The sequence below is a fragment of the Dermacentor albipictus genome, chromosome 2 (assembly GCF_038994185.2).
Source record: "Dermacentor albipictus isolate Rhodes 1998 colony chromosome 2, USDA_Dalb.pri_finalv2, whole genome shotgun sequence".
In the NCBI taxonomy this organism is placed as follows: Eukaryota; Metazoa; Arthropoda; class Arachnida; order Ixodida; family Ixodidae; genus Dermacentor; species Dermacentor albipictus.
Window position 1 is genome coordinate 148,204,489 of NC_091822.1, and position 12,148 is coordinate 148,216,636.

Consider the following 12,148-nt stretch of genomic DNA (forward strand, 5'->3'; position numbering starts at 1 on the left):
CACTGATACTCCTACATGCTGTCTGAAGCAGTGGCAGAACAGGGCAATAAACAAGGCCTTGAACAGCCCACGTAATCGCACTTATTCAGGTATATTAAATGGACACTGAAAAGGAAAATGATTTGGTGTGTGTTAGTAAATTACCCTTTCGGCGATACAAAAAAGCGACTCTTAACGGTGAGAAGACGCACGGTAAGCCATAAAAGACGCGAAATCGAACGACGGGTGGCGACGCCACTTTGAAATTTCCGCACCAGGTCACTGTGACGTCTTGGATCTTGGCGCCACCTGCTAGAGCCTATAGCCATAACTTAGTCGGTAAAATGGGCTACATCCTATTCTAAAAGAGCCAAAGATACGGCTTAGTGCAAAGAAGAAGTGAGGCGTGCAGACAGGACACAACAGTAGAGAAGTGGACAACACGAACGCCGTTAGAACGACAGAAAGCTGAGCTAGTTGGTAAGGATTCACTATGCAAAAAAGAAGTGAGGCGTGCATCGAAGTTTTTGCATAATGAATCCTTACCAACTAGCTCAGCTTTCTGTCGTTCTAAAAATACGGCTTAGGCAGTTTCAAGAACTTTTGCCGAATCACAACGGGCGAAATGCAAAAAAAAAAAAAATACCTTGCAATTCGTGACGTCACACTGACGCGTACGGGCCCTGGGGTTTCGGCGCGAAATTCAAAAATGAAGCCTCGTTTTCTCATCTAATATTGGTCATATATTACCGCGAATTCAAGGAAAGTACAGTCAGCCAAGAACGCTTCGTGAATCTAAACTGACTAAGTGTGTCGCTTTAAAAGGCGAGCGTTCCGGCGGCGCGGGCCGAGTGTTACCAGGTCGGCGATGCTGATCTCGGCGTAGGAGACCACGACAGTGATGGCCGTGGAGGCGACGGGCGTCAGCAGGGACGTGCTCGAGGCCACCGTCACGGGGATCGCGAGGTAGAGTGGGTGCGCGTTGCTCTGCTGGGCCTGCCGGTGTGGAGAGAGAGAGAGGTTCTTGAGGGAAGGAGGAGAGGCTGGCACCACCTTCTGTAAGCAATCCTTGCGGGAGCACGGCTGAGCGCCGGCAGGGAGGAGGAGGGGGGAGTAAAGGAGATTGGAGGTATAGGTCGGTGTGTATCGGTAAGCGAAGTGGTTAGGCGAGCGAGGCGACGAGTTTATTCACGACTGTATTTAGGAATGAGAAGTCGAACGGACCGATGGACGAACGAATCTTTGCGCTTGGTCTCAGGCCTCAGTGGTTTGCAATCAATCAATCAATCAATCAATCAATCAATCAATCAATCAATCAATCAATCAATCAATGAGTCTACCGTAATCCACGCAGTGGTTATATAGGAGACGTGGAAGTGGAGAGCTCCAGGTTAACTTTGACCAACATGAGGCTTATGACGTGCACCAAAAACGCTGTACGTGAGCACTTGTGCAATCCACATCCATCGGAATGAGGCCGCCGCTGCCAGGAATCGAGCCCGCAACCTCGTGCTGTGCAGCAGAGCCCGTATTGCAATCGAGGGACCGGGGTTGGTTCTCGCGAACACCCGCAGTGGGTGTAAATAAATAAATAAATAAATAAATATATATATATATATATATATATATATATATATATATATATATATATATATATATATATATATATATATATATATATATATATATATATATATATATATATAAATCGATCGATCGATTCGTGCTATGTCTGACTTCTTTGAGATGTACTCTGGTGGTCTCCTCGCTTCCCAAGCAATTTGCACAAGCACACAGCCGGTCCTAAACACGCTCGCTCCCACACGGCGATTCAGGTATAGCACTAGCGTGCAGCAGCCAGAGGTTGCCTCTTTTGTGACGTCGCTACCCGCCAAACAAGCTTAGGCATTTGCTTGGAAGCGTAAGTTCGCTGATCGAAAATCGGTAGTCGGAAACAAGCGTTGACGTGACTGGAAACGGCTCACTGGCCGTGCTTGCTGCCAGTTTACCGAAATTTGTTAAGGGTGGGCTTCCAGTGCATCGACTTCGAGAGCGAGCAGAAGACGAGGCCATGGCACCAGCGCACCGTACCAGCGATATTGCGAGGGGCACGAGCATGGATGCCGTGGTGGTGCTGCTGACGACCTCGGTGAGCAAGGCAGCGACGCAGGTGAGGATCAACTGGTTGGTCACCGGATCCAGGTCGTTCAACCGCAGGATCACGTTGCTCGCCAGCGCCGAGAAGCCGGACACCTGAGCGAGACAAAGGTGGCTCGATCACGCAGAATCTTACGCGAAGCAGAAGTGTGCGCTAGGCAATAGTTGAGGTCATAGCGCTGGATTCACACAAACAAGAAAGACCGCAGGACGCGTCTTGTCCGTGTTACTCCAGCGCTAAGACCTCAATTAATGCAACGAATCAACTAGCCGAAAAATCTGCACTCCTCTAAGCTAGGCGTTTCGGCAAATCTGTTTCAAAGGATCGTGCAAAAAAAAAAGGGGGGGGGGGGGAAGACGACACGAAGGGGGCGCGACAAAACTCGACGCAAGAGCTATCACTGCTTTGCGCTATATCACACTAGTGCCTATAGGGTATAACCAGTAGCTCCAGATGCTGCTGATGATGACTGTGGTTGTACACTTTGTATCGGGTGGGCGCCGCACATTGTCCCGACAGGAAACGTAAAAAAGGAAAGCGAGAGAGAGAGAAAGAAAGCACGCATTCGGTGCACCGCCCGGTAAGAAATCGTACGAACTGAAACGGAACTACACAATGACACAAACCAACCAAAGTGGGAGAAGCTTAAACATTAAAAGCCTCATTTGATCAGATTTGGTGTGCAGTGCACTGTTGTGTTCATCGTAGTCCATTTGTCATAGCATAACTATGGTTGCGGCTTCGGGACATAATCAATCAATCAATCAATCAATCAATCAATCAATCAATCAATCAATCAATCAATCAATCAATCAATCAATCAAACTGCAAGTGTCTGTCCACCTTGGGAGAAAGTTGCGTACCCTGGATGCGATGAGCATGCTATGCACGCAGCCGTAGACGATGAGCACACCCCATGGCATGCTGGAAGCTAGGCGGCTCCAGCTGGCCAGCCTGCCGCTGCCGCTGGCGGAAGCATCGTTCGACGCGTCGCGCCAGAACTGCAGCTCCCCGGGCAGCGAGAACAGGGCCACGAACAGCGTCTCGCCCAGCAACAGGCTCGTGGGGGCGCTGTGAACAATGAAACTTTCAAACCACTGAACAGCGCTTCCCTGGATGATCTTACATACGTAAGCTGGGCTCTGTCACTTGTAAACACTCTTTTGCGCCCCCCTCCCCCTAAATAATTAGCTTTGCGTATCATGTGACATAAAATCATCTAGGTAGGCCAACGTTTCTACTGCGAACCATGCTCAGCAAGAAAGAGTGGGTGACGCGGAAATGGTCATAAAGTGCCTCGCCAAACAATACGCTCGTGTGGGTAGCTGCGAGTCATGTTATGTGACGTCATATAGGCAGGCTCATGTATAGACGTATAGACTGCCAACATTGCTCTGCAAATGGAGAAGAAAACGCTAAGTGCAACCGGAGTCCTGATTTGAATGTTTTCGCTGGCGTAGAACCCGCTCGGCAAAACGCACGGTTCAAAACACGCAGGTTCGACGTAATATGAGAAAGCGACAGACACTTTGTATAGCACATCAGGGTGATGTAAGGGTAAGTTGTCTAAGAGATAACTGGGTAAGTATGGACGATACGTTACGTGGCATGGTACTTACGTGACATTTCGACGCTTAAGAAACAACGTCAGTTTCACTGAGTTTGCGACAAGTTACGCAGGGAAAATATTTTGACGGCATGCTTACTGCAAGACTCTGTCTTCCGTCAGCGTCTCCTCGTGAGCGTAGGCAATCTTGCTGGCGCACCAAGCCAACGTGAAGAGCAGGATCACAACGTCTCGGAAGCTACACGATGGTCCGCATGCAGAAAGAGGGTGCATCCGCATATAGTTTCGCATTTAGACGAGTGCGCTATCCCAACCAAATCAAGATTAAGTGCCAACGAACGCGGGAGATAGTAGAAGCAGCTATATTTCTGGGGGCGTAGGAACGGTGCGTCAGCGTGGCGTCCGTCCACCTTCTTTAAAAAGAACTATTAAGGAACCTCCTTGGGAACTAAAGGCGGTTAAAAAAGGAACATTCTTGGGAATAGCGTTCCTAAATCTTAACCCTGCACCCGCCGTGCCCTAGTGCGGTGGTAGACATGCTGCTATGACCCTCCCCTTCCCACATATCTTTCTCTAATTCGATTAGCATTCTTTAGGTACTACTTTACGCACTTTACTGCCCGCCAGTATCTATGTGTCTAATTGCTTTTACGGTGCTCTTCAATGAAAAAGAAGAAAAACAATCTTTCAAGATTTCTCCGTTGCTGGGCGGAATCACAGCACAGCAACCCCTTGCTCGAGCGCGCTGCGCCACGAATGGCCGAGGGGAGAGTGGTATTAATGATACATTCGACTGGTCGTTTTAGAGCGCTCTAAAGCGCTCTCGCGGGGCGCGGTTTACATTAGGCTGGCCGAAATCGAGCGCTCGCAACCTATTCGCTTGGTTCAGCCAGAGCGCCGCGCTCCAGCTCAGAGCGCTCGGAGGCACTCCCGTCTTCGACCTGGGAGCGCGAACGGGATACGACTGAAACTCGCGATCACGTGGCTACTTCGAATGCCCTGGAAGCAGCTATAGTACGTTCGGCTGGGGCAGGTTTTTTTCTGGCTCCCATCTCGAGAGGGCTTCGCATCGCCGCAAACATATCTGGTTGGACCACTATAGAACCCGTCAAGCATAGCATAATCGTACATCTCGGAGGTCACGTGCGGACTTCGCGGGCTCACCGCTAGATGGCACAGCGTGCCCAGGGGGAAGCGCGATAGCGGAGCCTCCCTGCAGTAGACGGCTCATACGCTCTGGGCCTCTTCGATCATCCGTCCCTCACAGTCCCAGACAGCCTGAGGCGGTGCTTTCAGCCAATGAGCGTTGCGACAGCCGCAGCGCGCTGTTGTCCCGCCGCTGAGTGACGTAAGGACAACGTCGTTTTGAGGGGCGCGGTTGTGCGCTCGCTGTAGCCTCCTAGTTTCGGTTTCGCGCGCTCCTATAACCCTAAGTCGTGGTGCCGCAACTGCGCGGGTAATCTCATTTTTCCAGATCCAAAGGCTACAATGGCTTGTACGGAAATCTTCTTTCAATTTCCTAATTACGACGAACTCGCTTAAGCTAAAGCGAGGAAATGAATATATTTTCGTTAATTAGCAAATAGTTACCACGTATCACTCGTCACCCCGTGGTCGGCAGCGCTGACGGCATGTCTTCGAAGTAACCGCCCTTTTATTTAAGAACGTTTATTTTTAAATTTTACTCAAAGCCTTCAAGAGACACCCCGTATGCGTCCCTTGTTTTCCTCATGCTGACGCATGATTAGAGCAAGACTGGATGGAGCTAAAATTAAGTAGAATTCTGGAGTTTTACGTGCCAAAACCACGATATGCTTATGAGGCACGCGGAGGAACTCGAGATTGATTTTGACCACCTCGGCTTCTTTCCCACGCACGTAAACCCAAGTACACGAGAATTTTTGCATTTTTTGCGCCCCGTCGATATGTGGTCGCCGCGGCCAGTATCGGGCCCGCGATCTCCAGCTCAGCAGCGAAACGCCACAGCCACTAAGCTATCGCGGCGTGTCAGAATAAAGCTAAACATAACACACGTAACCAGAACGCCACAGTTTTTTCACGCCCCATCGCAAGGATTTACAATATCCGCATTCTCCTATATTCTCCTCGATATCACGGGAACGAGCAGCTGTAGTTCTCAGTGTCGCTTTGTGATATGCTGTCCTATATATACCAGTTGCACGATAACGTTGAGACGGGTGGAAATGGTATATCCGGGCACCGTCGTAGCTAAAGTACTCAGTGCAAGGGTGATGACCGCAATAATTTAGCAGGACTTGCCTGAAGGAGCTGATCTCGTAGTACTTGTGTTTGAGCACGTGGCTGATGGCGTATCTGGCGTCCTCGTCCTCATCGGCATCGCTGCAAGAGACAAACGCGGCGGCAAAAATGTTTAATCTCTGCCGTAACAGGTGTACCTGCGTTACGAAATCTCGTTTCCGTTTTTAGTCAAGACTCAGCGTACGTATATATACACTCCGAATGCGATGCAGCAACGTTACTTTGGAGAACGCAAGAAAACAACGGCTATAGGAGCCACGAAAGGCGTCTGAAAGTCGTTGCACTTCAGTGTGCGACATGTTTCACGCAGTGAATGCGATATTCACGGACATCGCGCGAAAAAAGGTGCATTTCTCGAGACAGCGTGAGTGGTATAGTCTGTTCTAAAAGGCAACATCAGTTAGAACCTGTCACCAGTTATAAAAACGTTATTACTGGTGCAGTAGTCCCGTCATTGAGTGGAAGACTGACAGATCCTCGTGCGGTAGCGTTATCGGGATCGGCCTTGCCACGTATTGACGTGCCGTGCGCACAAATTGCGTGCCGTTATCAAGATAGGTCTACCCGCGCTTTCGAATACACCGGCTCAGGAATAGGCCCGTTTCACTTTGCGTCGATGCCAAAAACGTCGTTCAGTGAGTGTCCATCATTACGTGTCCTTCGTCATCATTGTAGCATTAAATATGCGCTCGCTTATATACGGAGGTTCGAGAGTGGTCACGTATACAGCAAGAGCTCCATATCGCTCATCCCTGCGTGATCGGCCTACTCAGCCCACGAACGGCTCTGTGACTGGCCACGGCCTGCGAAATAATTATGGAGGCCTTGGACTGGCCCACTCATTGATCCCTATCAGTGCACGAGGGGCAAGCAGAACGCAGGCACGCCAAGGCTTAGCGCCTACGTTAACGAAAGAAAAATAGGAATACAACGCTCAGAGTCATGAGCTCGGAATGAAGCCGCACATAGCGGCTCAAGTGAAGGATGCATGCTGCTAATGCAAGCGCAATAGAAGCAGAGGTTGGCGAGAGGGGGGGTGGCGAAGGCGAGAATATTCGGAAATTCGGGAACTACGGGCACAGGCCTGAATAGCCAACGTATCGAGAGGTGAACGGGGACGTGCCGGCAACGTGACATGCAGATTCAAGCTCATAGTTTCGCGCGCATGTGCAAGGACCTAAAAGAGAGAGAAACTGAAGAGGGTCATTTGAGCTTTACCAAAGAATTACGCTTCTGCAATAACAAAATGCTCAATCGTAATAAAGTGTGAGAGTAGCCTTGGTAAGCCGCCACAAAGGATGCAATAAATTATACAAAGGCGGCGACACTGCCCTGAATTACCCGCATTAGTTTGTAATTACGTCATGAACACTGACAGCGCCGACTAAATGTGTTAAGACAGCGAGGTAGATCTAGTTAAACGTTTATCAGTAAAATTAAGAGCGACCGTATACTGCATTCTGAAGGAACGAGAAACTCAGTCTCTAAATTGGATTGGATAAACTTTATTAAAGGTCGTGCACGAAGGCGCGCCAGCGCGCAGTGGGCGTCTCCCACGCAGGGACCTACAGTCCCTAAAGTTTCTAAAACTTCTGGTCTAACAAAGCGGCTGGAGTACGCGAACACAGGTTTAAATCCTTGACGTCACCCTGACGCGCAGAGGTTCTTGCGCGAACTTCAAAGAGGGGAAGTGAGGCTTTCCCTCTCTCCGGCAACCCGCTTTCGTCAAACGAACGAGAGCTGCAGTTTTTAGTGAGTACTCCTGAACCACTATGAACCGATAATGTGTTGTTCTTCAGTGTATCTTTAAGAGAGTTTTGTAACAAGGGCAAATGAACTATACGCGGCATATACTTTGCCATGTACGAATGAAACGCTCAAGATGCACAAAACTTCTGTAAGTGCGTAGGTGCGGTTCCTGATCCGCCACCCACCGCGTTAGCCTGGTGGCTGCGGAGTTGCGCTGTTACTCTCGAGGTCGTGGGCTCGATTCCGATAGCGGCGATCGCATTTCGATGGGAACGGAATGCAAAAAAAAAAAGAACGCTAAGCGCTGTCTGTACATTAAATGAACCTCAGGGGACCAAAATTGATTCGGAGCACCCCGTTCCACTACGGCGTGCCTCATAATCAGATGCTCCTGGTTTTTGGCACATAGAACACGCAGAGTTTAATAAATTCAATTCAAATTCGTGATCCCCTAGTGCTGTGCCTGTAGTATCGTTATCATCCCGCTCGTTAACGCGTATTGGCCAAGCTTGGCGGGAGTATAAAAGGCACTGACTGGCAAAGTGCACCTACGTAATGAACGTTCCGTGAAAGATCTATGCCGCTTTTATTTTTTATTCCTGCTGCGATTTGTTGCGCTGGTAGGATTCTCTCAGGCGACATAATAAAAAAAGTAAAAAAAAGACAATCAGTTTGCTCTCGTGTGCTCTTGTTAATTGCTGTCAGATTAGTTTTTTTTCAAATTGTTTGTTTTCACGTTAGACCTCCCTTAAATCACTTCGTGCGTAAATATCGTTTTCGCTGTTTGTGCAGGCGTCCCGAGTAGACGGCCATCGAGCCTTTTTTATGTATTTTTTTTTACCTTTAAGAGTTATTCCGCCTTTAAAGATTTCCTGTTCTGTTGTGTGCGTGTACACTTTAGAGCAGCCCGTGCCTTCGCTCCTTCACTAGCATTACCTGTGAAAAAAAAAGCAATAAAATCAAAACAGGACTGTCGAAAGGTCCAATGCTTGGCGTCTATTTCGGGACCTATCTTCGCTCCTGCTCCTTTCTGGGACTGTGGCGCATCACTCGGCAACGACGACAACATTGATTTTTATTCAAGCGGAAAGCGATAGGAAGACTCACTAGCGTTCCAGGTATCCCGTCAAGAGGAGGCTCCAGGCGAAGGCCACAGCGCTGGCGGCGACTGGTAGGGTGACCAGCAGCCATCGCGTCGTAGTCAGGTCCTTGCGGTCACCGGTGCTGCGGGGGGGGTCAACAGCTATCGTTGACACGGAAACGCACTTCGAAGTTCACATATTTGCACTCGAGGACTCCTCGATTGTAGGATGCGTGGAGCCCCACGTGCCCGCGATTGCGGCGGAATGCGAAAATGTCATATATCGAGTACTGTGCGCGCTTTAATAAAGGCGGTAGACGAATAAATCCCGAGCCTTGCGGATGACGTCTCGTGTAGCAAGTGCAATGGCTTCAGGACATTAAATCGCATCAACCAGTGCTTGTGAACACTCGTTTACTTTGGCCACTGCTTGTGGTTTTACAGCTTACTTTTCCAAGTGAAAGAAACGGGCAAGTTAAAGCTAATGCTCGCGATAAACTACAACCGCATTCTTGTTAACGGTTGCATCTGTCATAACTCGGCGAGCGCACACTGTAATCTTGGATTACTTGTAATCTACTACCAACTGTTAATGTAATCTTGGCCTGTGGTCATTCCATTGACTTGCAATGCGAAGTATACCATGGTACCAATTGTACCAGTATACGCGTAGTGTAAATGAACATATGTCTGAATAAACTGACATATGTTCATTTATACTGCGAGTATTCGATAGTAGCACTTGTCGTGAACCTCTCCTTTGTCAATTGTCGTGTTTGTGGTGCAAAGAACGTGAACGTCAATGTAATACGCCATTTCTCACTAGTTCTTCTATTCTATTGAAACTCTCAAAATTGTCCAAATCGCCTACATAGCAGCGCTTACATAGGAGGCTCAATGGGGAAAGAAATAGCTTGCGAAGAACCTAAACACCCCCATTAGGTGGCGCGGAAACCAATTCAGATGTAAGGAGAGGGGATATTTTACTTCTGCATATAGTTCACTCGGTCATATCACGAAATAGCATCATCCACTGCCTTACGTACAAACTCGTATTGTCGCTTCAAACTAGACCGCAGTTCCTTCGCGTGAACCAGAAGTTCAGAGAAGTGACTCACTTGGCGTAGTACTTGCCGAGGAGGATGTTGCTGTCGTTCCCGTGGAAGCTGGTGATGGAGCCGACGCTGGCGGTCAGGGCGATGCCGATGAGCAGATCCTTCTGAATGGCGGTGTACCTCCTGCGACAAGCGGAGAACACGAAGTCGGACATGTTGAGGTTGACAGTAGGCGACGTTAACATTACATGGGATACAGATGGCTACTCTCTCCGCCCGAAAGCAGATAGCATTTGGGGAGTGATTCGATATGAGTGTACATTCGCATGCCATGTGAGCATGACTTGCTAACTCGCAACGGCAAATAATAATAATAAACACAAAAGAAAATGCAGTGCGAATGAACTAGTACGATTCGCAATATTCTCAATCTCCGTCGGATAGCATGAAGTTCATTTATTACCCCCCAACTTTAGGTGTGGACACTTTATAAAAGTAGGCTTATTTCTTTTTCAAATCACTGCTATCATTGTGGTCGTTGCCACGTCCTTACCTTCGGCACCGATTCTTGTTCGAGAGCTGCACATCAACTTTACGATGGTGCTGCTCTGTTCATTGAATAAACGATCTTCACGTGCCTATACTGCAGACTGGTAACTGGCATTGCATATAGCACAAGTCTTCGGCATTGAAACTCGCAGCGATTCCTTGGTTAGCGCCTCTAACTATAGCGTCTTGTCGCGATGCAACTAACTTCGTGCAGCTTGGCTCATTTAATGCACCATGTGGCTTAGTATCATGTCCTACTCTTTTTTGTACCAATCTTGTTCCCTCACATAATTATCGCGCTCACCTCAGTGTTTCTCTCGAACGGGTAACATGCCCAGATATAAGACGTGATCATTTCCATATCTGACCGAGTGCCTCGTCCGTGCTTTTTTTCTTCTCAAAAGCATCGTTTTCATGTTTTTACCACATGGTTCGTTTGGATCAGCTTCACTACTGTATCTGCTTTCCGCGCAGCATGGTCGCAACATTACGGTTCATCAAGTTGAAATCGCAGCTTCACGGTCGTGTACGTGGATGTCCTAGGCCCTTCTAGGAAACGAACTTTAGGCAAGAAACCGGTGTGGCTATAGCGATAACCCTCTACATTCATGCAGGCGGTCATTTGCCATATACAGTCGAGCGCCCTTTACAACAAATGCCACTACAACGAAATTACCCATATAACGAAGAAATAATTTTGCCCCGGTTCTATCGCGAACTGTGCGATGCGCGAATTTTACAACGAAGTGACCTGTATAACGAATAGTGTCGGAGTCTTCAAGCACTTCGTTATGAAGGCGTTCGACTGCACGTTGCAGACGGCTAAAGCTAATCAGTGCTCCTTATCTCTAACTACACAGCTGTAACGCTTACTCTTTCTCCCAGGCAATCCGCTCTTGGAGGTAGCTGCTGTCCACGTAGGTGCTCGTCGTGAATCGTCGTTCTGCGTGCATAGAGGGAATAAAATAGAATATAGCACGAACTTTACTGAAAAACAAAAACGAAAAATAAGAAAGAAAACGTGGCGCTAGTGCATGACGCGCCCACCACAAGCCGCGTCTCGACACATTGGATAGTATGACAGAATATACGAATAGGCCTGTTTGTTGTCCATACTGAATTGAACAGGTGCGACCAAAAGACGAGGCTGGAGGGACAAGACGAAGCGCCGACTTCCTAGTGATTTTGTTGAAACGAGGTGCAAATTAATAGACAAAATAAGCTCAGCTTGCGCGTGCGCGGTGGATCATGCATGCTTTCTTTGTTCTGATGGCAGAGTGCTCGGAGGTTTTGATCGTCGGGCTCAGAATGCTGATATCAAAAGTTCGCTTCCGGTTGATTTACATTTATTTACTACTTAAACGTAACGACGGTTGTCATGGTGACGCCCCTCATTACAAGCGCGCATAGACCTTTGAGACGTGGCGTCCACATTTACATAAGCAACTTGTTTTTGCTAGTTCTGTTCAGTGGTGGCAAAGAAAAAGCAGCAGACATTGCAGCTTCGGGTGAAACCGAGAGCGAACTCCTTGGATAGTCAATGTCTTCATTGCCCTTCCATGTGCTGCGTTTTGCTGCAGTCGACCCTTTGCTCAAGGCACTGTCATACTTGACCGGACATGTGTGTATATATATATATATATATATATATATATATATATATATATATATATATATATATATATATATATATGTGTGTGTGTGTGTGTGTGTGTGTGTGTGTGTGTGTG

General features: G+C 48.2%; 1 protein-coding gene across 1 annotated transcript in view; it reads right to left on the reverse strand.

The window, feature by feature from the left end:
* LOC135899877 (uncharacterized) overlaps positions 1-12,148 on the reverse strand; it is a 105,524-nt gene that overhangs the window by 2,201 nt on the left and 91,175 nt on the right. Inside the window, exons 9-16 of the mRNA XM_070533326.1 lie at positions 11,292-11,361; positions 9,933-10,052; positions 8,841-8,957; positions 5,985-6,065; positions 3,844-3,942; positions 3,001-3,208; positions 2,071-2,232; positions 838-975 (exon numbers count right to left, since the gene is read on the reverse strand). Coding sequence (XP_070389427.1) covers positions 838-975; positions 2,071-2,232; positions 3,001-3,208; positions 3,844-3,942; positions 5,985-6,065; positions 8,841-8,957; positions 9,933-10,052; positions 11,292-11,361 — 995 coding nt within the window. The remainder of the gene's footprint in view (positions 1-837; positions 976-2,070; positions 2,233-3,000; positions 3,209-3,843; positions 3,943-5,984; positions 6,066-8,840; positions 8,958-9,932; positions 10,053-11,291; positions 11,362-12,148) is intronic.